Source organism: Rhagoletis pomonella, unplaced genomic scaffold (genome assembly GCF_013731165.1).
Source record: "Rhagoletis pomonella isolate Grant_MI unplaced genomic scaffold, Rhpom_1.0 Rhpom_scaffold_00013, whole genome shotgun sequence".
Taxonomy (NCBI): Eukaryota; Metazoa; Arthropoda; class Insecta; order Diptera; family Tephritidae; genus Rhagoletis; species Rhagoletis pomonella.
In genome coordinates this window covers 19,003,641-19,030,555 of record NW_023458567.1, presented here as the reverse complement: position 1 = coordinate 19,030,555, position 26,915 = coordinate 19,003,641, and the positions used below count along the sequence as shown (strand labels likewise).

The following is a 26,915-nucleotide window of genomic DNA, read 5'->3' as shown; positions in this document are numbered from 1 at the left end:
TGTCTGCAATCGACTTAAAATTGTCCTCAGAGAATAAAGCTTGCATTGCGAGAAAAAGTCTCCGGATAGTATACATATCTGTAGAATGCAATGCCTTCTTCATACAGACGATTTTATAAGCCACTCGTATTGTTATAAATTAAAATATCAGAGCCTAAGTTAGCATAGGTTAGATCGAAACCTCGCGAGGGGCATAATTAGTCTAAGTTTTTTCCTGAAACAGTAACTGCAAGCAAACAGATTGTTACGAAAAAGGCTGGATGCTGACGATGAAGTCTCGCATGCAGTAGAAGTCCACCACATAGAGTTCTCCGCGCGTTTTTAATAATATACGATCCTAGGTATTTAAACCTCAGCCTGTCGAAAGCAGGGCAGCTGAAAGAAAGTGCTGATATTATTCTACCTAAGTTAGGTTAGGTTGAAATAGCTAGAGAGAGTGACTCCCCCTACACTTAGGTCAAAGAAAGGCCCATTGTGAATCCATATGCAGTCTCCGTTATCCTAAGATGCTGCGCCGCTTACTCGGAATTAAACCATTTCGGTAAAGTGATTAACACCTCTAATTCTCTAATGTTCATTTCCTCTTCTTCCGCAAGGCCTTGTAGAAAGGGTTTTCCGAACGTCTGTAGTCGTCTTCTTCTGAGTGCCGGGCATTCGCATATGAGGTGCTGTACACTCTGCTCTTTTTCTTCGTATCTGCAGCTGCGAAAGTATTCCGACGCGTTCACACCCAATGTGGAGGCATGTGTGCCGATTAGATATTAGATTCCACTTAATCGATCTACAAACGGGGATGATGTTTAGTCGTACCCTCGGAGTTGCTACCGGCATACAGACTCGACTAGGCTAAGACCTCTCTTAACTTGTGGAAACCATTTTTGATGCTCCAGTCGAAGAAAATTCAGTAAAAAGCATCAATAACAGCACAAGTCAGCTCAGTGGATAATCAAAAAGCTAACTTACAGATGTCACTCAAAGTAGCTGAAATATGTGTCAAATTTTTCGAGATAGAAAAAATAAAAAGCCATTACCTACCGAGAGAAGAGCTATTAGTGTGCATAGAATACAGATTCAAACGATTCTAAGCATCGCATTTTTATCAATCGGCCGATTGCTATACACTATAGGCGCGTGATCTGTGCTGTTTGGTTAGTCCACGTACTTTTCTAAGTTACTGTACGGCAGATATTTGTAAAGTTGAGGCATGATTTATGCATTCGCATTGAAATTACAATAAAACAGTGGCGATTGTTGTCTATTTTACAACAACAGTAATTAAAAATAAAAGCGCGTATAAACTATGTAGCACATTTACTTACATTCATCTAAATGTTATCGGCATGCAGGTATGTCTCTGCATTTTGAATTTCTTTTTCGAAGCAAAAACGTAAATATGAGTATGTATGTAAATATGTGGCTGCATTGCGGAGTAAAGAAAGAAGAAAAATAATTTAAAAAATCATAAAAGTGTGACTTAAAAACCGGTTTTGCGGCTTTTACTATAAATTTTTCTGCAAATGTGCAAATATACGAGTACACGAAGCCATGAAGGCATATGAATGTGTGTGCATATTCATTTGCAGCTACTGTACATACATTTTTACATATTTTTTGGCATTTAGCAGTCACTGTGCTTTTACGACTTTTAGCTTCTGTTGTCGTTTACTGTACGATTGACGGCTTAAAATACAGCAAAAAAAGAACAGCGGGGTATACCGGCTCCAATTACAATTGTATATCTATGTACATACATGAATGTATGTATGTATTAGGGATGTTTCGAATGTCATATTTTTCACATTCACAAATGCGAATGCGAATGTACGAAAGCGAATGTGTAAAATGATGCGAACCATTCGCATAACGAATGCGATTGCAAATATTCGCAGCATCCCTGATATGTATCGGCATATATAGGGTATATAATATTCTCCTACCTTTTTGCAGCTGCGTTCAGTAAATCATTTGAAATGTGCAAAATAAAGTTGATAGTTGATAATAATTGCGCCTTGATGGTAATTGTGAGTTACTTGCATTGACTGTGTCTCTCTGCAGCTACTTGAAAAGTTTTAATTAAACTGTAATTTACGTTAAAATTCGTGCATAGAAAAATGATAAAGTTTTAAAATAGTGGTAGCATAAACGATTTGTCAGGCATAAAAATATGTACATAGGTATGTATGTATGTATTTGTTACGCTAAGTGGATTTTAGGGTATGAAAAACACATAAAAACTTGTTCGGGCGAATTGGAATTTAAAACCTGTATACTTGTAGTAACGATTTTTCTTTAGTAATTTAAAAAATGTGAAAATGACTATGAAGCTTTTCACTATAATATTTTATTGATTTGAGCCGTCTAGAGTGCAACTAACTATTAAACTCAAAGTTGTGTTAAATTCTACTTTTGATTTCTGGTCGACTAGATTATTTCTTTACGTTACAGTTTATTATAGCTAAATCGCCAAAACATCATCTACTAAAAGAGGAAAACGTTATTTTAAGTTCGAATTTTTTTATTTAAAAAGATAGATTTGAAGCATTTGCTCGTCGAATAAAAATTCAAGATTTTCTTTTAAATAATATCAATTAAGAAACCCAAATAATTTACAAAATCTTAAGAAATTTTCAACTGACATTGAATTAGCAAAAACTTTTCCTCGAACAATTAATGATTTATTTCTTAATTTTTTTTTTGCAAATGTTCTATTCTATGAAATAAAGTAAATAATAAAATAGAAAGATATAAAAAGAAAAACATTATTTAAAAATTAACTGATATTTAAAATGTAAAATTTGGCATTTAGTTCAAAATAAGCTCTATAAAATAAAGTAAAATTAAATAAATATATGAGTAGCAAATTCAAAATAAAAATATTATTATTTATCCAAAAAAAATTAAAACTTATTTCAAAATAACCTCTAAAGGAAACTCATTGAAAAATCCAAAATATTTTAGAAAGTCTTAAAAAATTTTCAGTTAATTTCAAACCTGCGAAACCTTTTAAGATTCGAAATAAAATAAAACAAAAAGGAGGGAATAAGTAAAAAGAAAATATAAAACAAAATAGATGAAAAATTCAAAAATAAAGAATCAATGAATTGAAATGCAAAAAATAAACGAAATTTAAAAGAAAAAAAACAAAAAAAAAATCGGGAAAAATCAAAATAAATCAAACTGAAATAAAGTGTTATAAATATGTAACAGTATGAAAAGCATTAAAAAGGTTTCTTTAAAAAATTAGGAAAAGAAGACGCGTAATTAATGAAATGAAACTAAAGAGTTGAAAAAAAATTTGCAAAAATGAAAGAAATTAAAATAACTTTAAATAAGATAAAATAAAATAAAATAAATAAAAATGCAAACTAAAATATATAAGAAATGTACATAAATTAATAAAAAAGAATAAAATAAAATAAAACGAAATAAAATTAAATTAAATTAAATTAAATAAATCAAAAAGCAAATAAAGTAAATTAAAACCCAGCGGCTATGCTGGCTAGGTCATGTCGTTCGAATGGACAGAAACGTTCCAGCTCTGAAAGTATTCAACTAGGGTAACACTGCGCTGCGCGGCATACTTCACGGGGCAGTATTTTGTTACTTGCTTATGAGATGCGAAAAGTATTTAAAAATTACGAGGAACTTTATTTACCGGTAACAAAGTTTTTATTTCCAACGCAGAATAGGCCTGTAAGTGAATCAAATCGTTCTTTCGCTTTTCTTTTCATTGCGGCCAGGGTCTTCCTCTGCTACCATCAGCGGGTACCCGCTTTAGATCTAAAACTCCAATTTTTATTTTTATTTTTTATAATAATTATTTGATTCGAATTTTAAAAGATAATACAACTAAAAAAAAGTTTTGAAAATTAAAAAATTGTGATTACAAAATTATTTTATTTTACTTTCTTAGTTATTTCTGGTTTTAAAGTTGGATAAAATTATTTACACATCAAGAATTTTCAAAGATCGAATTTTTCACTAGAATTGTAAATGGAGCATCTTCAGTTTGAGTTTCGCATCAATCACTCGATTTTTTGTTCTCATCTGCGGTGGAATTTGTCATTCCAATTTTCCGTCCCGTGAACTGTCAACTTGGTATTCAGGTTTGCCGATTAGCAGAAGAGTTCTGTATTTGTTTTTTTTTGTGTTGTTTTTTTTTTGTTTTTTTTTTATGGAAACATTGAATATTTTTGTACAAAAAATCTTAGCCCATTATCTAAGGTTTCTAAAATGTCCATGCACTCAATCAAGAAAATCTTGCTGCAGTATTGGTTTTTTTTTTTGCTTTTGCTTATAGAAGAGGCAGCGAGACGTAGTGTCTCGCAGTCCGTACTAAACTAGACATTTCTTGGCTGCCATTATGATATCTTTACTGCTAAACGAATGATTATTATAGTCATTTTGTTTATTAAATAAGAATTCAAAATGCTTTGCGCATTTCTATGTTAATTGGAGGCAGATTACATATCGCACACGATCTTCAAAAGTGACACAACTCAAAATTTGGCATTTTTGAAATTAGGCACTAAAAATGCAAACATAGCATTTTTTTACGTTTCAACAAAAGCTTGATCAAATTTTTGTTATAATTTGTTCATTGTTGAAAACCTAAGGTAAAGTTTCCCTTGGCCATATGATTAGCATGTTCTGAGAAATAGTTTTTCGCATTTCCTGACGAACGTGTAATTTTTAGTTGTGTCACCTTTGAAGATCGCTTGCGATATATACATTTGCAGATTATGAAAGCGAGTGTAGCCGTCAGCTCTTGTGGTGGCTGGGAAATTTGAAAAATATTCAAATATTTGTTTTTCGTTTTTTGGTAGTCGATGACTCAACAAGTCAAAAGAACTTGGCAGCTGAAGTGTGTACAAAAATGTTTTGTGTATGCAAAGGCGCAATAATGAAAGCAACAAAATTATTTTTTTGCTCACTAATTTGCTTCTTGTTTGTTTTGCTTTCGCACGCTTACGAAATACTCATTGAGTATTCATAAGCAACAAATATTCACAAAAGTGTGGCGCTTGTTCTTGCACACCGCAGAAGTTTGGTTTTTTTTCCAAAAATTATAATCTTAGCCGAAAATTGTTAAGTCATTTGCTTGCCAAGATTTCAAATGAATAAGACGAATGTTTACTTATGAAAAGTAAATTATTTTTAAGTGTGTATTTTATACTTATAGAAGTGTCTATAAGTATGTAATCCATTGGCATTTCCTCTGCAGTTTGTTTTATTTTTGCAGCACTTTTGGATGCTCGCTTATATGCCTCAAAATGCTTAGTATTAATTTTTGTACTTATTTTTTTCTCCACCAAATAAAATTATATGCAAATTTAATGTCTCATAGCCAAAACAAATCCAAAATTGTATGTCGTAACTTTATTCAAAATTAAATGGAAGTCTGTTTGTGTTAAGCTGTTAAATTTATGCAGGCCGTCACATTTATATATACGTAAGTACATATGTATGTATGTATATGCCCATTAAGTATGAAAATTTATGCTTAACACATTGTTTTATCGACAGCCATCCATTTTCATCGAAAAATTAGCGTAATACTCGTAGCATATTGGTGTTAAATTTGTATAAATTCACACTGGCTCGCCAAAAAAAAAATTGTCGGAGTAATGTATGTAAAATTTATAGTGCAATAACTTTATTGTTCGACTTTTATTAGACACTTGGTTGCATAAAAAGTTTTATAGAAGGTCTCAAACATCTAAAGAGGCGTAAAGATAAAAAAAAATAAACAAAGAATAACAAAAAAAGCATAACTGAAAAACATAAATAAGTGAATACATTGTGGGTGTTAACACTTGCTTGGTTATCAGGCAGGTGTCAACGCCCACATTATTTGTTCTTCATTTTATTTCGTTTTAATCAATTTCTTAATTTTATTTTATTTCGTTTTAATTTGTGCTTTTAAATTGTTTTTTTTTCTGTTTTCGTTTAATATGTTAATTTTTTTGTATATTTAACTTTTTTCTATTTTATTCATTTTACGTTGGTATTATTGAATTTATTTTACTTTTTTAATTTATTATCCGACTTCAAAAAAAGGAGGAGGTTATCAGTTCGTCGGAATATTTTATTTTTTTTTTGTATGTATGTTACCGCATAATATTGGCCCACGTTAACCGATTTCAATAACTTTTCTTTCATCGGAAAGGTGGTACCTCAAGGGTAGTATGGACTAATTTTGATTGTGAAGAAATAACGATAATTTTAAATTTTTACTTATTTAGTTGAGTTTATTTTGTAATATTCTTTTGTAAATTTTTTTATTTCAATTTTTTATTTGTATTTCGTTTTATTTAAATTTATTTTCGTTTTACTGCCGTATTTTATTAAAATATGTTTTATTTTATTTAATCCTATTTTATTTGCCTTTTTATCTTTACATTATTTTATCTTTTTTTTTTGATAGCGGAAAAGCCTGTTAAAACTTTTTCAAATAAAAATATTAGTTTGTTTTATTTTAATAAGTTTATTTAATTTAATATTTTTATATTGGTTTATTTCATTTATTTTAGTGTGATAAATCTTAGTTTTTTAAATTATAATAATTTATTCATCTTATTTTTCTTTTAATTTATATAGGTTACCTTTTTAATAGTTTTGTTTCATTTTGTTTTAGTTAAATTTTTTTTTCCATTTCATTCTGTTTAATTTTAATTTTCATTTTTTCTGAATATTTTTTAAATTATTTTTCTTTACCTTTCTGATTTCTAAAGAAAATGTGTGAAATATTTATACAACTTGTGCGCACGCCCTCCGTTAAAATATTAATTTTTTATTAATTGAAATAAACGGCAACTCTTTCTGAGTATAAGTATGTACGCATGAATGAGTAAATTTCGTCTAAAGTCCATATTTATACATTAGACTTACCTAACATAGGTATTGATACAAATAAATTTAAATGACTTGGCAAATCTGTTCATAAGATACCTGAAAGAATTTTTTAAGCTCTAATTTTAATCTATTTAATGTAATCCATCTTGTTTAGTTATATGGAAAGCCTGTTAAAAGTATAAGTTTTCTGCATAAAACAGCCCCATATGCCGTATGCACGGCAATAATGTTCAACTATGTATAAAAATATTTTCAAAGGAAATACTAAATGGTAACCTTGTTCAAAAATTCATATATTTTAAAACAACTGTCTTCAATACATTTTCCTCGACAATAAAATTCAAGTATAAACGCTTTTAACAAAAATATATATTAGGTTGGGGCAATTACATAGTAAGGAAATTTAATGAAACGACACCCTCAAAAATCTCTTTTCCGAACATTTTTTTTCAAATTCCCTCCCCAAATACATATATTAACAAAATGATATTACCTTGATTTTAAATTTTCTTTAATTTAATTTTGATTTATTGTTAGGTGGAAACTATGCCGAAAAAAATTTTGCGAGTGAGGTTCTTATATATTTTGCGTGGTATATTCTTCTTTAATACCCATATTTTTATAATTTGCTAGTGTGAATTAAATTTGTAAAACCAATTAGACGGCGACTATGTTCAAAATATGATAAAATAAAAGTCTGCAAACTGCCCACTCTTGAAAAGCAAACGTCAAATATATATTATTTGAAATACTTGGCAACCCTATGGAAAAAATATGCTTTCGGTAAAATGTTCGTAAATAAGTTCGTTTCGTTTCGTACCAATTTAATTAGTTATGTTTGACTTCACTAACTTCTGCATGCAAATAATTATGATTTTTAAAAAGGTGGCTACTCTTTTTTTATCTTATTTCTGAAACTAAGTAATCTGAAATGCCTTTGTTTTGATAACCGTCTTATTATGTTTTCAGTTAATAACACATTCGAAAATGTGGCTTGAGATTCCTTGTACGGTTGCTTAGCTCACTTTATAGCATTTTATATCAGCTAGGGGCATATATTTACCCTTATCCCTGCCCCCGATTTTAATATATCAAAATAAGCTATACCATGAAATTAAGGCCAACTATGAAAAAACACTTAGAACTATGCCCCTTATTCAATCTGCTTGTCACCAGCCTCGCAAAGATTTTACATACATACATATCGTCGGTCCCTACGAAGAGTAGCACATTTCACTATTCGCGTGGAAGACTAGCACATTTCACTATTAGCGTGGAAGACTAGCACATTTCATTATCCGCGTCGAAAAGTAGCACATTTCAAATTTTTGCGTGGAAGAGTAGCACATTTCACTATTTGCGTGGAAGACTAGCACATTTCAGATTTTTGCGTGGAAGACTAGCACATTTCAGATGTTTGCGTGGAAGAGTAGCACATTTAAACTAAATCATAAAAGCATAATTTATATTGGAAATTCAAGTGCTTATTTTATATTTGTGTAATTCTATTATAAAATTCCGACGGTATATCCTATGATTCCTTTGATTATTTTTGTCGCATTTGCTACTATATAACGAATAAACACAATTTATTTTTATATGAAAGAAAACCGCAACAACGGAAATTTTTTAGCCACTTGAAACTTGCACATTATTGCAATAAAATTTAAAGGGCTTTAATTCTATATACTCAAAAAATTCTTAGAAAAAAATTATTTGACATTTGGATGAACATTTTTAGATTTTTTTAGTTTTCTATAAAGTTTTAAATTTGGGTTTATATCATGATTCAATAATACAAGGTTGTGTAATTTGTGACAGCTAAAATTTGACACTCCTCTATCTAGATTTGTATTTTGGAAGTAGGAGAAAGGGGAAGAATGTGATCGCATTTTGCGAAAACGGTAGTAGAATGGTACTACAAAAAGTACGCAAAGTATACAATTAGAAGTAAAATGTGTATTATTAATTCTATGCGAATTTGCAATATATTTGGTGTTTTAATGGAAATACTAAACAATACATAAAAATATGCATTTTCGAATTAAGTTCTTCGTCATTTCCGGGAACAAATCTAGAATGCCGACCGTTCAGCTATGCAAAAACTATAAATGCGGATCAATAGAACTTTTTATGCTCATTTCAGCCATGCCAAAATGATTTGGCGCAAGTAAAAAATGAAGAGGTTCTAGAAGGTTAAAGTTCAGTTTTTAGATATTTTAAATATTAATATGTTATGTAATTTATAACCAATTAAACAGCTAATGACGTCACCATAAAGGTCATTAATTTGTTCTTCAGCTGATGTACATAACTTATAGCTTTTTGTATTTTTAAAACAAAACCACTAAAAATCCAAGAAATATTATTTTTTCATGAAATAACCTTTTTTGAAAAAACTGCATAATTAATGGTAAAGAATTTTATATAATTTAGAAAGTACAAGTTATTATCTTTAATTCGATATTACATACTTTATCATGATCTACTTTTGGGTTTCAACAATTTAGTGATAATAAAAAATACAAATAAACCTCTTATATCTTCTTTTTTTACCAGTGACAAATAAATTTGGTATCGTTGAAATCAGCGTAAAAAGTTCTATCAATCGGCATGTTTGGTTATTTTATAGCTAAACGGTCGCTATTCTACACTTGTTCTAGAAAATTACGCAAACCAAGGTGACGCCAACGAATATTTAGTATGAAGAATTTTTGGTTTTACTACTAATATCACTAGAAACTCTAGAGTAAGCAACATTATGCACAAGTAAAGGAGCCGATTTTATGTGTGGGAGCGAGAAGACTGTTTTATTACAAAACCTTTCTATTATTGAATCATGGGTTTATATGGACTTCTTCAGAGAATGAACTTTATTTTAATGAAAATTCTTAAAAATAAGTAAATAAAAATAAGTGGAAAACAATATCACTTTGAAATGAGGTGCTTTTGATATGACTGCATGTACATTAGGGTGGTCCAAAAACAGTAGTCGGAATTGTAATGCTCTCACTCCCTAGGATTGTTGTATATAGAAAAGTGTACCGATATTTTTTTTTTAAATCAAAAAATATTTAGTGGTCGTTCAAAGCGCTCAAAGTTTTCCCTGTATTTTTGTATGGGAAAAAACAACTTTTCGTAGAAATGGTATAGAATTTTTGAAAATCAATATTTTTCGATCAGAAAACTCTGGTTATTTTCAGGAGACTTTCAATAATAATACGCAATTATTTATTTAACAATTTTTTAATACTAACGATTTTTTATTTGTCCCCCATTGCATTTTTCGGGGTTTTTGGGGTTTTTGGCGGACCTACAAATTATAGTTGCGATGAAAAAAGGTTAAGTAAACAATTGGGTATTATTATTGGGAATCCTGCAGCTGAAAAAAGTTTTCCGATAGAAAAATAGTTTTTTTGAATTATATACCATTTCTACCAAAAGTGTTTTTCCCCATATAAAATATGTACATGGGAAACTTTGGGCGCTTTGAGCGACCTCTAACTATTTTTTCGGTATAGAACAATATTGGGGGGTGAGAGCATAAAAATTCCGACTTTACTTTTTCACATGCATTTTTGGACCACCCTAATGCACATATATGTTTCTCGTATTTATAAATAGATTCCCTGAGGAAGACGCGAATATGCGTCCAAACGAGTAGGAGGAAAATAAACGTTTATTCTTGTTGTAATAAAATACCGAAAAGCTCCATACACAACATTAAACTCTCAGCTTAGTCGAGGAGAAATAATTATTACATACACGTATGTTTGGTTTTTGTACGGCTGCTAGTACCACTTTATATGAATTCGCTATTCTTCTACGCGAGTATCTGAAATGTGCTACTCTTCCACGCAAAAATCTGAAATGTGCTAGTCTTCCACGCAAAAATCTGAAATGTGCTACTCTTCCACGCAAAAATCTGAAAAGTGCTAGTCTTCCACGCAAATAGTGAAATGTGCTACTCTTCCACGCAAAAATCTGAAATGTGCTACTCTTCCACGCAAAATTCTGAAATGTGCTACTCTTCCACGCGAATAGTGAAATGTGCTAGTCTTCCACGCGAAAATCTGAAATGTGCTACTTTTCGACGCGAATAATGAAATGTGCTAGTCTTCGACGCGAAAAGTGAAATGTGCTAGTCTTCCACGGTAATTTGAGATGTGCTACTCTTCGTTGGGAGCGACGATATATTCCCTTATGTTTTGCAATAAAAGTGAAATTTAAATCTATTTACCGCCGTTGCCATGCCAAAATAAACACAATCACCCCTCTACAATTCCGAAATTTCGGAAATTATACCAAAAATGTAAGCACCACAACAACCTCACAAGCAAGTCGTTCCCTGAGGTTACTCTTAACCTCATTGTGCCATCTTTGCGGGGGTTGAATGGTTTTCTCATTTACCGAGGCGCAGGTTTATAGAAGTCATTAAAAATTTAAAAATAGCCCAAGTGCTGTCAATTTAATGAGGTAAGGGTGAGAAGGAGAATAGAGACCGGCTGCAAGTTCAATTAGGGTGACAAATATATCGCCGCTTTCTTTTTGATGAATTTACGGTGTCAAAATAATTGATTCCAAATAAGAAAAGCATAAAGCGAATTCGAAATGGGGGAGAAGATATGTTAAAAAATGTTGAAGTGGTCTGCGGAGCAGAAAAATTATATATATCTACTTATGTATTTATTTGTAAATAACTTAAAGAATAAACTCAGCTCACACGCCAATTTACGCTGTAGGAAAAATTTTAAGTAGAGAGTGGGCGTTGACCTATCTGGCGAGTCTGGCATTGATCCCCGTTTGAGTAATAAGCGATAGATGTTCGTAAATTCACCTCTGCTATTACTAAATTGGGTTCGGAGTACACTAAATAGAAGTGAACTATGTACATAGTTTCAAACAATTTTCCTACTGGGGTTTTCAGCTCAACCTAAGTAGTGTTGTCGGTTGACAAATTCAATTTGTTTTTCTGGTTTTAAAATTTTTGAATGAATTAATATCGCAACAGGAAGAATAATGGCTGACTCGTGCCATGGAGCATAATTTCATTTCATCAATTCCAAGCGAATACCGAATGTGAGCTGCTGACATATTTGTCGGTAGTATTTATGTAAAAATACGCAAAGGTAATTTGACTTGTGTACCTTTACAATCATATACATATGTATGTATGTATGTATGTACATATGTAGATAAGAAGAAACATGACTACCTAAGTACATACATACATACATACCTTCCCCATTCAATGAATAGAGTTCATCTGCGGTGGTGTAGGCGCCTCGTACACGTGCTAAAGTCATAATTTAGTATTAAATTAGAAAATTGAATCGTGTGAGAGCAGAATAATATATATACACGGTCAAAAATTTGGGTTTAATTTTTAAACCGCGCTGGGACTACTGCCTTTTTTAAACTTTTATAGTCTACTTTTTAAACCAGTCAATAGTTTTACTCAATTTTTAATATATTCTGGTTTAAATTTTAGCCCAAAAAGTTCGTGGTTTAAAAATCAAACCAAAATGTTTTAATTCTAGTTTCTAGGTTTCAAAAAAGAAACTTTGATTTAAAATCTAAACCGAAATAGAATATGTTTGCACAGCGAATTGTGGTGTTGATTCAAACTCAACATATGAAAGCACATTTACATGCGTGGCTGTAGCTGAGTGTGCAAAGATGCTTGATACAATTGGTTGCTACCAAGGCTGTCCGGGTTCAATCCCAACCAGATTAAGATTGTTTTTTTTTTTTATTCTTAATTATGAAAATGTTTGGGTTTAACATTTAAACCGAATTGTTTAAATTCTAAACCCAACATATGTGCTCTCTTTTTTTTAAACTTGGAAGGTTTGTATTTGAAACTGAATTTAGTTTGGTCATATATGTAGTCCAAAAAGTTTAAAATTAAAACCGAAATTTTTAACCGTGTACATACATATACTCACGCACTCACATATCCACTCATACTAAGCTACTCTAGCATAACCATAAATAGTCCAGTATTTTGCTGAAATTTTATTTTTTTTCCAGCGTGTTGCGTAGACTTGTCCTCGTCGGTTGGCATGACAAATGATTCAGCACCAGCGGGCTTAGAAAATACATATCTCACAGCAACGCATCTCAATGGCAAATTTGACTGGTGTTTATAGAATTTGTAAACCAATGCCTTTGTGATGGGGTTGTGCGATATACTCGTTTTTTTTTTTTGCTGCTGCCTGGACTGACTTACGTTTAGGGTTGCTAGCTGCAATCTTTGGAATGGGTGGGAAGAGCATGTGGGGCGGTTTGCCTTACGTCGATAGAAGGTATCATTGCTGCAAATGTAAATAAAGGGCTCTTTCTGGTACGCACATCAACTTGTATTTCAGTTTGCATAAAATAAATAAATTTAAATTTTCTGATAAAAGTGATTTTGGTGAACCCGTTTCGTCTTTGATGTCGCAAATACATTATAAAAGCACTTTGAATGAAATAAATGAAATAAGTATATGTACTTCGAATACATACTACTGTTTCTTATGTATTGATATCTGCTATATTTTTTATATAAAAAAGAAGAGTTGGCGCTACATGCATTTTGCTAAGTGCTTGGTCGCGCTTATCCTCAATTTTTGTAGTGGCTTCGGTGTTGTCTTCTCATATTTACCGGATCCTTCAGTTTTACGCCGACTGCAAACAAAAGATAGGTTTCTTATGAGAAGCTTTTGACAGCACAAACACACTCACACATAGAGAAAAATTTGACTTACAGAAGAGGTTTGTCACTATGAAAAGTTATTAGACTAGGGGGTAAAAAAGGCGAAAAATCTAAGAAAATTCCATAGAGATTCCTTATTGTGTTTATGTAAAAATTTTGATTAATTTTATTTATAAGAACTCCTTTAAAAATTACATTTCGTAGAGGAAATCTGTATGTGCATCATTTATAAAGAAACAATTCTTAATTTTGTGAAATGTCTTCTTTAATTCATCTACGAGAACTTCTTCCTAATTTCTTTTAATTTCCATATGGCAATCAATTCATATCATTAAAAAGAATATTGTCAGTAAGGCCGTACCCAAATAGGTAGAGCTGTAAGCTTCCATTAGTTGGTCCCAGATTCAGCGCACAGTTGTTTTTTTTTTTTCATTTTCCTTTTTTAAGCTTACACAGGTCCACAAAAAAATCGATGAAAGGTTCCTTTGACCAAACCTAGTCTATCACATGTTTTTGGAGTCGCTGAACACGAATTTGAAGTCCGTTTTGCTCCATCCCGTCTAGATTTTTTCCTCGGATTTTCTCTGTCAGATTCGTGTTCAGCGACTCCAAAAACATGTAATGGATGTTTGGTCAAAAGAACCCGAAAGGCATAACGTATATGAGTAAGTAAAATTCCTTAAATTTTATTTTTTTTTGGAAAAAACGCTTTGAATCAGCTGTTAGTTAATAAAGATAATTTACCAGACTTACAAAAGAAAACTGAAAAGGACGATCACAGTTGATACAATTACCGAGTGTCAACCAGCAATTTACCAAAACTACCAAAATGGATATGAAGACCCTTAAAGTAACATTAGCATTTACTAACTGATGGATAATTTTGACTGAACAAATTCCCTCTCCTACTTTTCTGTCTCTTTCAAGTTAGTCAGCAGTGCAAATTAACTATTTGGTTACAATTCTAGAACAAACTTAAAATAACTAAAAGCACGGTGGTAGAACAAATGCATGGTTGTATACTTATGTAATTTAGTGGAAAAACTAAAATAAAAGATCGTCATTACGGGGAAAATCGTCAAATCGTCATTGAGCTAAATAAAAAAAAACGTCAAAATGACGACGAAATCGTCAATTCGGCAACGCTGGTTTTAACTCTTCAATGAGTTCATAATAAACTTTATGCAATAAAAATTTCCATTGTAGGGCTCTATATAACTCGATTTTTACAATAACAAGTACGTTTTAAGCAAAAAACACAACCGACTTCAATTCTCATATAAATATTTAGAAGTACCGTTAATTTCTTCGTGATCCAATGATCGGATCTAAACAAAATTAGTATGGGACCTCCCCTGAGGCACCAGAAAAAGAATTATCGAAATCGGTTTATGTTGTCCAAAGTTATGCGGTAACATACATAAAAAAAATATTCCGATGAATTGATAACCTCCTCCTTTTCTTGAAGTCGGTTAAAAAGAGAAAAATTAATGAGGTAAATTATTATAAATTTTTAATAGCAATATTTTAACATTTCTAATAAAATATCCATAATAAAAATCTCAGCCCAAACGCAAAAACATGCCTTTTTACAGGGTTTAGTGTAACATCAAACACATTTTGCACCGGGATAGGGCAACATTTTTTTGAAGAAACGAAATCACAATAAGTAAATTGATTACGTAAATTAGCTTAATTGGTTTCGCGGGAACGAATATAGCTTTAGAAAAAATTACGCTTAAAATGGCAAATAATTGCTTAGTCGCCAATTTGAATAAAAAAATATAAGAAAAAATACAATTATACCTAGCTATTTGTATGCAGTTTAGTTACATATGTTTGTGTATTTGTCCAAAAAGAACGAATTTTCGATGGCAGTTCCACAACCAGCGAAGCGTATGAAAATTTGTAAATTGTTGATCTTCCTAGAATGGCATATTATGCTTAACATACATACATACATATGTACAAACATACTTATACCCGGTAATTTTTACTTTGCGAAAAAATCCAAGTCAGACCACACATACCTAACGTCGTTTAAAGTACAAAACCGCATATCGCCTTTCTGCAAACTTTTTTACCAAAAATTGGATTTGCTCACCGAGGCTCTTGGCTGAAGTCTTATCCATTCGTCCTGAAATATACCAGCCAGAAATGCGATTGCTTTATAAAAGAGGAAAGCAATTAGAGTGTTTTTACTCTCTACCAAATTATTTATGCAACCTCACATACGCGGTTTTGTACTTTAAACGACGATATGTATTTATGTAATTCGAATGAAAATAGAAAAGAAATGGCTTTAAAAGCAAATGACCTTTCGCTTTGCGCTGCTTCCTGCCATCTAAAAAGCTGCTGACGAAAATGTTTTATAGCTGTTTATTAATTTCGAACTACATATTTTCAGGTACGAGAATCACCCGACGAGCAATAATTTCTGCTAAAGATATTTGATTACACTTCATACATACATAAGTGGATAAATATGTTCACAAATTGAAGTACACTAACTTACATATTATACGAGAGCAGTTTGATATGTCAGTGACTCTTTGATTAAAAACTTTTTATTCAGCAAAAAACGTTTTATTTCATAACTTAGTCCCTTTTTAGTTTAGAGTTTTTTTAAATGATTGTAATTATCCATTTACGCTTATGTATTTCCTCAAGTTTCTCCAAAAAAGGGCATTTGTTTCAGTGATTACCTCTTAATTCCAGCCAACTCTCCTATTATAGTGTCAATTTTTCTCGTTTATAAGCAGCAAATGTGTTGAAGGAGGGATCAATTCGTTATCCAATTCATAAAACTTGGGTCACCGCGACCGCACACATGTTCACCCGTGCATTGGCTTGATGAAAATCCGCTTATTTGTTCGCCAAATGTGGAAGCTTTAGCTGCAAATCAATGTCGTATCTGTCCTTTAAGCCCGGTACTCATTTGACCCTTTTGAAGGAAATAAATGTCGGCTGGTAAACCAACCTTCGCCAATTTTGGTGCACCCGGAGAAGTCCACTACTTTGGCTACTTTTTAGTCTCTGATTTCATCGACGTTTTCTGGAGTGACGACATTTTTGGGTAACCTGCACGTTCGGGTTCCCTTGGTGCTGGCAGAACCGCAACAAAATTTAGTAAATCAAATCGCCCTCGTATTTTTCGTTTGCAGTTTGGGATTTTAACATTTATTTTTATTTTGTTATGTTTTGTTTCTTTTACCTATAATCGCATTTCGTTCAAACTGTAATTCAGCTTACGTTTACTGCAGGTTACGCAATTTTCTTAGAAATCGACCATTCGTATATTTTCTTTTTGATTTCTGGGTGTCCAATTATTCTTTTTTCTCTTCACTTGAGTTTATTCCAATTAATTTTTATCTTTTATTTATTTTTATTTTTTTGTCGTCAGTAATATTGTACTATGACCAATGCAGTTGATTATGTAAAACTGTATCACTTTTCAATGGTAATGTTAATGAACTTCACTCGATAATTAGATGGAAAGAATTAGGAAACTCTTTTTTATCCAAAAGCTATTATAGTTTTCAGATACGCTGACGATTACTATTAGGATTGTGTTAACTATAACTACACTTGTGGACACGCAAACCTTACCACCACTTAAAAAAGGAACAGTCCAGCGCCTTCGTCTTGGTCTGCAGGCTGTATCGGAGATACACCCGCTAAATTTAAACGTAGAATACGTGGTATGGTTAAGAGCATATCCAAGTCAAAAACGAAAGCACAAACTAAGAAAAAAATATCGATAACAAAAGCGCTAATAAAATCGATAACAAAATCGATAAAAATATCGATAACAAAATCGTTAACTAAATCGATTACAAAATCGATTACAAAATCTATCGAAAAATCGATTACAAAATCGATAACAAAATCGATTCCAAAGTCAATAACAAAATTGATAACAAAATCTATCAAAAAATCCATTACAAAATCGGTAATAAATTCGATAAAAAAATCGATAAAACTATCGATAACAAAAGCGATGGCAATATCGATAGCAAAATCGGTAAAAAAACCGATAAAAATACCGACAACAAAAGCGATAACAAATCTATAGAAAAATCGATAAAAATATTGATGACAAAAGCGACAAAAATATCGATAACAAAATTGTTAAAACAATCAAGAAAAGTATCGATAACAAAACCGATAAATAATCAATAATAAAATCAATAACAGAATCGATTACAAAATCGATAAAAATATCGATCATTATATCGATAAGTTCCGAAAATATCGATAGCAAAATCAATAACAACATCGATACAAATTTCGATAACAAAATCGGTGAAAATATCGGTAACAAAACCGATAAAAATATCGATGGCAAAATCGATTAAAATATCGGCAACAAAATCTATAAAAATATCGATAGCAAAATCGATAACAAAATCGATAAAAATATCGATAACAAAACCAAACAGATCCACATTAAGTGAAACTTTCATATGTACGTATATATGCATTTACATATGTACATACGCTGCGATCAAAAGCCGCATTACATACGCATACATACTTTTTGTCTCCTTCCCACACTTCCAACATATGCACGTGTTTGCAAAATGATGACGAGGTGATTTTGTATGGAAAATCATTTATGCCCATATATTTGAATAAAATAAACATATATAGAAGATATCAACCAATACTTCCCATATACCAAACGAAAGGAAAACTCTTGAATTTTTGATTAAAGAAAACAAAAACAAAATCATTCGAGCGGTTTTCGAGCAAATTTTTTCAACAATTTTTTGCTTTAAAATGCTCAATATTTGTTAAATTTATATAAAATTTGTACCCGATAATATTTCTACTGCTCCAAAGAACCTATATCCCGAAAATGAAAGTTATATATGCCAACAATAAGTTGCTAGAGCACTTTAAAGGCTCAAAATTGGCCCCAAAATAAGGCAATGTTTACCGTTGTTTTTACGACAGAAACCGAATTGGTTATTTACAAAAATGAATCTGTCGACAGGTTTGGAATTTTATCTTTGAAACGCCACACTTTTCTTTGAAATCGCTTTATTAGTTCTCGTGCAATAAGCGTTTTTGTGAAGCTCTAAAAATTACAACTACAACATTTGAACATAGCCCCCATACCTTAAGGTAAGACGTTTTCTACGTCAAAAAAAAAATTTTGGTAGAATTTTGTAAATTAATAAACATTATTATTTTTTTATGTAGTTGAAACTCTAACAAAAACTATATTAAAATGGCACTTTTGAAAAATAGTAATATTTCATTACATTTTTGTGAAATCCAACTAAACTTTTCTAACTTCTAAAGATTATTCAACTGGTTTATCTAATTTTGGCATTGCACTTTTGTTTTAGAAATGTAGTTCTTATTTTATTGCTAAATGGGAAGGATTAAAAAGGACGGCACCTTTTTTGGTACCTATATGGTAGCTAATAGCTAAGGATAGTTGGCAGCCCTGATCCTGAGATGATAAATACATACATATGTGTGTATGTACATACATATATAGATACATATTGGTATGTCCCATATGGCATACGACCACAAGACATATGTACATATGTACGGGTGTGTTTTTTATTTGACTACCAAATATTGATACTTTACGAGTCGTAAAAATCATATTCGTACTTTCGAATTCAAATTGACACATCTGCGTGGGTAATAATTTTATCGAACATTAAAAAATAGCATTTGACATTTGAGAGGAATTAAAGTATGCTTGATTGTACATAAATATGTAAACTCCTATTAATATTGCTTGACGTGACTCGAATATGCATTTCTTAAGGTTACTTTCAGAGCAAAGGAAATTTTAAATTTAGCATGAGTTTCTTTTTTGATGTGGAAAACCACATTTTATGCTGAAGATAATTGTTATTTTCTTTTACATCGATGCATCATAGAACCTTTTCGCTTCTTTAGCAGTATAATTTTATATGGACCAGTCGCATAGTTTGGCTATTCTGCGCCCGTCAAAAAGTTCCCTGGAGCCAAAAAGCCGTCGTGGTCGATGGTGCACAGTCTATAAGTACTACCAGTGTCAGGGCGTACAGTGAAATTCCAATTGGCGTCGTGAAGATGCCAAAGAGCATTACTGTAACCTCTGGAACTAGTAAAAGGGTATTTTCGTCAACTGATAAAAAAAACTGAAGAAAAAAATTTCAACTTTAAAGTCTAATGACTCGAGAGCGACCAAAAATTTTGAATATCTGTAAAAAAAAAATATATAGGAAGCGTACATGTGCCTGCATATGTATCGGACATGCGAAGATGTTTTATGAGCCTTGGCAGTTCATGGCAGCACCACCTGGAAAGGAGCTGTGTCAAAGTACTCGAGGAACCTCTCGGCAATTGGGTTTTCTAAATTCTGTTGTTCCACATTTGAACTCCTAGCGTGATGTTGTCTTTGTCATTGATCCTTTATTTACATTGATACTCATTGGACGGGGGGCCACATATATCCGGCTATTTGTGTACATATAACGAAATGTTAAATAATAAGATCTATTGACAATATTTATTACACAAAAGCAAAAATATTTATAAATTAAAGCTATGCAAATTACTATCTTTCAAACCCTGAAAACGTAAAAAAGTATATACATTCCGAGCAAAGCTCGATCAACCTTCTACTATAATAGTAAGCTTTAAACGAAAGTTTTTTTGGGAAATATTCTTAACGACTATTTTCGAGTTGGGTTGCCATCGCTCAATAAAATTATACGAAATATGACACTGAAGATGGCATAATACTGAAATCAAACCAAATTTGACAGGGGACGACGGAAATTCGTTCCAAAATCAAAAAATATTTAAGTTTCCTAATAGAGTTGCCATCTCTCCAAGAAACATAATTTATGTGTATATACCTAAGTTTAGGCAAGTTAAATATAATATTAAAGAAAAAATTTTATTTCGAAATTATCGTAAGTAGGATTGCCATCGTTCAAAAAAATTAGACTTAATCAAACGAAAAGGTATGCAAAATATTTGAAAATAAGTATGAAATGGAAAGTATTTGAACATTTTTATTAGTGTTGGGCAGTATCGATACAAAAGTACTCGGAACTCGATTCTCGAAGGGATTGACAGCACCCGATTTTTAAAAGTATCGATACTGAGTACTCCAAATAACTCAGTACTCACAAAAGAACTCGAAAGTACTCAGTACTCAAACAAGGAACTTGAAAGTATTCAGAACTTGAAAGAACTCGAAAGTACTCAGTACTCAAAAATACTCTGTTCCAATAATCGCTTTGATACATGTACTCAGGATCGATTCAAAGTACTCAGTATTAAGTGTCGAATAGACTTGAAAAGTGCTGAGTTTGATTTACATTTAAGGGTATTCAGAAATGATTGTACTCAATTTGCACATTTCAATCATTTTCAAGTACAATACTTGTACCCAGTACAGTTAACCATTCATTTGACGTAATTTGGGATTCATATATTAATTTAAATAAATAATAATAATTTCTACACTAAGTATTGAAATGTTACCAACATGTGTATATTTAAAGAAAATACTCAGTACTCTAAAAAATATCCGATCCTTAAAATTATCGATCCTCAAAAGTACTCGATACTTCCCAACACTAATTTTTCCTAAGAAATATTATATGTAAGCTTGCCACATGACTTAATTTTAAGATATTTACATACGAGTACATATGTACATACATATATGCATGATTGGCATTAAGCTAACTTAGATAATTACTAGGTACATAATATGTTTGCATACGAGTGGTAAGCCCTATTATATGTACATTTATTACTGGCATATTTCTCACAATTTATATTTTTTAATATTAACTTGATCTGCTAAGAGAAAAAAAAATATATATATATAAAATGCAAACACATTAGCTTAAAAAAATGCGAAATTGCTCATTCAGCAACACTTTTGTGATATTTTCCGTTGGATGGACTCTCGTTCCACATACTGAATTCATAAATCCAATCTTTAAAAACAGGTGAAAAATTACTGGATAATACTTCTGAAAGAGGTAAAATTTTACAAAAAAAAAAACAACTCACAAAATAATCTCCAAAAATGCAATTCATCAATTTAAAGTGTTAAAACGTGCCAAATAAAACCAAATCCATCAAATTCACACAACAGCAGCCGCAAAATGTCTACCGACAACGCCCTTCATGCCAATAACAACGCCTACGAGTCCTCCAAAGTGGAAGTCGTCGTTTTGGCCAAATCCGACAAGACGCTCAAAAACAACATGGACGCCAAGGATGAGACAATGCGCAAGCGCACCTCACTCATCATTGTGCCACAGCCAGTAGAGGCACTATCCGATCGTGATAACAATCTCACAAGCTCCACCATCGATAACGACAACTGCAATGAGACAGTCGATGATGGCGAGCACGACAACAAAGCCATGACACCAGAACTTAGCTCCACAAAGCAGCAACTGCTCGAATCGTCTATTTGTTCGACCAACTCAAATGGCGGCACTGAAGACGAAGTCGATGAAGGCGAATTTCTCAAAAAACCACTCGATAACGATACCAAACGCAATCGCCACTCCATAGCCAGCGTCGACAGCTGCGTCTCACGCTCGACACGCACCAGCAGCACCGACACTAGCACTTCTTCGGGCGATGATGTCGCCATCGATGACTACAATGATCTCGAGGAGAATGGCAATCTAATCGATGATCTCGATGAGGGTGATCGCAAGAATTGCTTATCGAATGCATCATCCTCTATCGATGATTACTCGCTGCGCGAAAAGCTACACAATTATGTCAATGAAGCGTTGGTGAAGGATGAGGGCGGCAATAGCAGCAGCACTTGTGGCGATCAGTGCACCAGTTCCGATGCTGAGGAGGTGAATACAGAAGAGATAGAAGCTAGTGAAGAGGCGGTTGTGGTGTTGGAAGAGATGCCACCAGAGCCACAGAGTCTACCGCCGTGCGATGCGCTCTTGAGCCCACAAGAGGTGCCGATGGGACGACGCTATGCGGAGGTGTCACAATTCAAGGCGAACAAGTGGTAAGTGCAAGGGAGGTGAAATTGGGTATTTGCAAGATACAGTAATGATTTTTAAATAAATAAAATCGAAAGGGAATTTGCAAAAGAGCTGATAAGAGACGATGATACATAAATCATGTTTTAATAACTGTTTACTAAGGTAAGTGTTTTCACTTTTCGCTCGGCTTACAGTGCCAAACTCACGCTAAAGCCAGTTGTGCGCTTTCAAATGCAACACTGTATGTGATTGCTTTTTCTACGCCCTCTAAGTTTTAAATTACGACTCCATGTTGTCTGCTAGTGATTGAGGCACACACCTTTGTAGAAAGCATTGGGCAAAGCCGAATGCATTGAAGTGGCAATTTTTATGGCGCGTCGCCTTTACCCTTTCCCTCTCTGAGCATTGCCTCTATTGCGCATACATTTTACATATTTGCCTCCACCCAGCTCTCTGGCATTCGCGTTCGCCTGACACTCTTAAAATCACGCTAATATGTTTTGAAAAATCTCTGTCTAAACTCGCAGCGATTTTGCTACTTCATACTTAATACAAATGTAGGTCCACATGGCTCACACACGCCCACATATGCATTTATGAAAGTAATAAAATCCGTCGCCAGCAAATATGTAAGTGGGCTAATGGTGGCTTGGGATACATTTTAATGGAGTGGAAATGATATGACTTTTATGTTATCGTCCATTGTCGTGCATCCTTTTTTGTTTATTGGACTGAGTATGTCGACAGCTGCCAACTGCAACATAATTTTGGTATATTAAAGAAGACTATGACTTTAGACGATAGGCGATATTAGTTGGGAAAATGCATAAAAACTACATTAGTATGTTTAAAAACAGATTTTCGAGTTTACGAAATCTACTTACATAATATGTAGTAAATTAAGAAATCAATAAAAAAATCGTTAAAAGAAACGATGGTGTGACAACTTTTCAAATCAAACCAAAACTGAGTGCCTGAAATCCCTACGCGCGGGAAAAGTTAAGCTTCATCTTTATATTCACCTTCACCTACATATTTATCTTTACCGTGCTCTTCAATATTTATATTCTTCTTCAAATTTCTTTTCCTGTCCATCTTAAACTTTATCTTCTTATCTTATGTTTGTTCATCATCATCTTCGTCTCCATCTTCGTATTCCTTTACGTATTCATCTTCTTTTTCAATTTCATCTTATATCGACTAAGGGCATGGGGAAAGTTGTGTCGAAATTTCTCTGCTGGAGGGCGACCCCTCGAGTCCTGGATAGCAGACAAAAGGACGATTTATCAAATATCCCGCTTTGAAACCGAGGCTGAAGCTATCCAAACTTCGAACGGTTTTTTTTTTTATATCTACCCGCGAAATCGTTCTCAACCAAACATCGGCAAGGTTCACAAACTAAAAATTAGTTTTATTTCAAATCTAACCGAGCTTCTCTCCCAAAAAAAAAGGAGAATCTTGAGAAGATGGGCTGGCGGAAAGAAAGTGCTGAGTGGATTCCACCGTATCATCTTTATGGCAGCTATGACAGGTGGAATAAGATAAGAATTCTAGCCTTACTACGTGAATGCGAAATGGACAATGGCTAATCAAAACGAAGGTTCCCGCGGAAGGATCCGGCATTCGCTGAGCTATCGAAGAGTAAATCGCAGAAGGTCGGAGGTGCGTCCAACTGTTCTCTTTCTGATGGCAACGTTTCTAGGGCACCTTTCCTTGCCCGGTCGTCAGCCTGTCTTTGTTTCCTTAGCCAAATTAGCCTAAACAAAAAGTACACCGACGCAATTGAGAAGCAGGTTGACCAGTTTCGAGTGCACTACCCTTGCGTTCAGAGGCTCGACAGACGCTTGGCTATTGAAGTATGTATTTACCTCCCTAACTAACCTTACACTTCCTAGCAGGTTGTCCACTACTTCTTTAATGTCAGCTATTTCTCCCTGAAAACCACAGTTCTACCTTCCATTTTCGACCCACAATTCTGTTCTTTCAGTCACCCCATCCCAGCCAGTAATCCCTTAAGGGAATTTGGGTAGAGAAAAGGCTACAAGAGCTACTTCTGAGACGTAGTACTCTGTATGATCAGGGATGAAATCGAAACCTTCCATATCTTTAAAGTGTCCAGTTTTCGAGGCTATTAGCCTGGTAGCAGTTCGTGCTGTGGTAGCTTAAGCGAAAAAGTAACAGAGATGCCGCTCAAAACGCGTAAACCTTTATTGTACCTGCAGCTAGGTAGGAATTTATTTGCTTGGTAGACGCTTAGCGGTTGTCGTTTTTAGGCAGTACCCTAGCACCTTCTTTGGGAATTCATGTGGATAACCTGTACAGTAAACTGCTAAAAGAGCGTTTACACACTTTTACTAGAGGTGTGGGCTGCTTTTTAGGTGGTTCCGTGTTAATTTGTCGGAGGCTTGGTGAGAAAATTCCTTAGAAATGATCGACTTTCTGGTAAGGATGAAAAAGCTTCGGCTATTTACATGAGGACACCTCTCCAAATCTAATCCAAATTGCTCATATTTAAGAGTTGACGTCACAGAAAAAAGTTTACCTGCCGCTTTAGATGCACAAAGAGACTATACATACCTTCAGAAATGATATACACCACGCACCCGGTATAGTTAGTTTTCTCTTTTATGGAACAGTCCGATTTCAGTTCCACTTTCTGTCAGAACTTAATCTATATATTTGTAAGTATTTACGAATTCGAATTCATCTATCGGATACTTAGTACCCAATAAACCACTTTCAGACGCGCTCCTGGGTTATTTTATCAGAAGGGACACAATTATATTGGCGTCTAGGGATCCTGCCTTCATTCATCTATGACGCTTATGATCTTTTGCTATCAAAGCAAAGCATCGAGTGCCAACCCCTAGTATGTTGACCCTTTTGGGTGCCATCTCAGAAGCCTCCTCCACTACTCTTGACGCATAGCGACTTTTTATTTCGCATACTTATCCGGTATTGACGTACAAGTGCCCATTCTGACGGTGCTTTCAAACCCTGATTGGTAAGCTCGGTGCTTCCGAAAAAGGTCATCCTATCGGGTAGATATCCGCTGTACCCGAGTAAAGGTGATTGGCTTAGGAAGTTGCCCCGAGTATTCGATGGACTCCATTTGCGACTGAGACCTATGAGAGGCTCAACCTGACTGATGATCAGCAGGGATCATTTGACACCGCGATTCGGACACGAATGTGGAAAGAAAAAAAATCGGCGAGGGATTTTTGGTGAGATGGTTATACATATAAACTAATTATATTAATAAATAAAAAATGAAATGATTGTTAATCACTCGAAAATGTATGAGCTTGCCTTCGACGTCCCCAGCACTTGATCACTGAAATGCCGTATTGTCTTATAATCATATTTTCATAAGCATAATGTGTCCAATGTAATAAAATTGTCGTCGTAGCGGAATGCATTACAATAACAGCAACTATCAGCAGTGACAACTTAAGTAATGGCCGCCGCAATGAATGGCAATCATAATTTTTTAATATCACCCAAATCGAAATTTCTGTGTGGCGAATGTGTGTCAACGGGCGACACACACACGAGCAAACACCCGCGCACAAATACTTCTGTACCTCAGCGCATACCAGTATTTCCAGATTTTCTTTTTCTTTACATTATAAATTTCCAGAAAAAATGGTATTTTCGACCAAAAAATTTTAACCTTCAAAAATGAAGTTTTTAAATTATTAAGGTTTTTTAAGTTTTATTAAACATAAAAAAACAAAAAAACGATTTATTTAAAATTAAATAACATAAACCGTTAAAAAGTATACTTAAACCGTTTTCTGTTCTCTAAATAATCTTGCATTTATTCCACCCTGCGTCAGGGCTGCCAAGATTTCACGTTCCTTGCTCATCATCTTTGCTGGCATATTGTGCGCTCTTTCTTTAAAATTTTGCACTTTGATAATGTTGCCATATAGGGGATTATTTGTTAAAACCGAAAATTAAAAACAAAATAAATTTATTTATCCTAGGAGGTAATTTAGAAAACTGTAAGGTTGTCTGAAAACTGTAATTTACAGTTAAAAGATTACATCTGGCAACACTGGCGCTTACACACACATTGCTAGCGCTTTGCTGCTCTTGCTCGTTGTCGCATTGTAGCAATTTGTTTTGTGCGCTTCTCGCGTACGACACGCAACCGCAACGGCCATAGCATCTTTCAACGTCTCGTGCTAGTGGCGGTAGTAGAATTGCATGCCATACATACTTGACAGTTGCTTTTGTGGCTCTTTCTTGCTTCATTACTCCATATGTGTTGCATTACTCATAAATTTGCGCCTACTTCTTTTTTTTGTGGGTAGCTGGCTTTGTTGCGCTTTTATGCGACTGCCTCCCATTTA

The 26,915-nt window shown here is 33.4% G+C and overlaps 1 protein-coding gene across 6 annotated transcripts in view; it reads left to right on the top strand.

Annotated features, from left to right (window-relative positions):
* Window positions 1-26,915, top strand: part of LOC118748925 (protein sprint) — a 513,519-nt gene that overhangs the window by 307,571 nt on the left and 179,033 nt on the right. For 4 of the 6 annotated variants that reach the window (XM_036483670.1, XM_036483672.1, XM_036483671.1 and 1 more), the window contains one exon: window positions 21,541-22,580. The exons of the other annotated variants lie outside the window; for them this stretch is intronic. In XM_036483670.1, coding sequence (XP_036339563.1) covers window positions 21,700-22,580 — 881 coding nt within the window. In that variant the 5' untranslated portion in view covers window positions 21,541-21,699. The remainder of the gene's footprint in view (window positions 1-21,540; window positions 22,581-26,915) is intronic. 6 annotated transcript variants of the gene reach the window in all.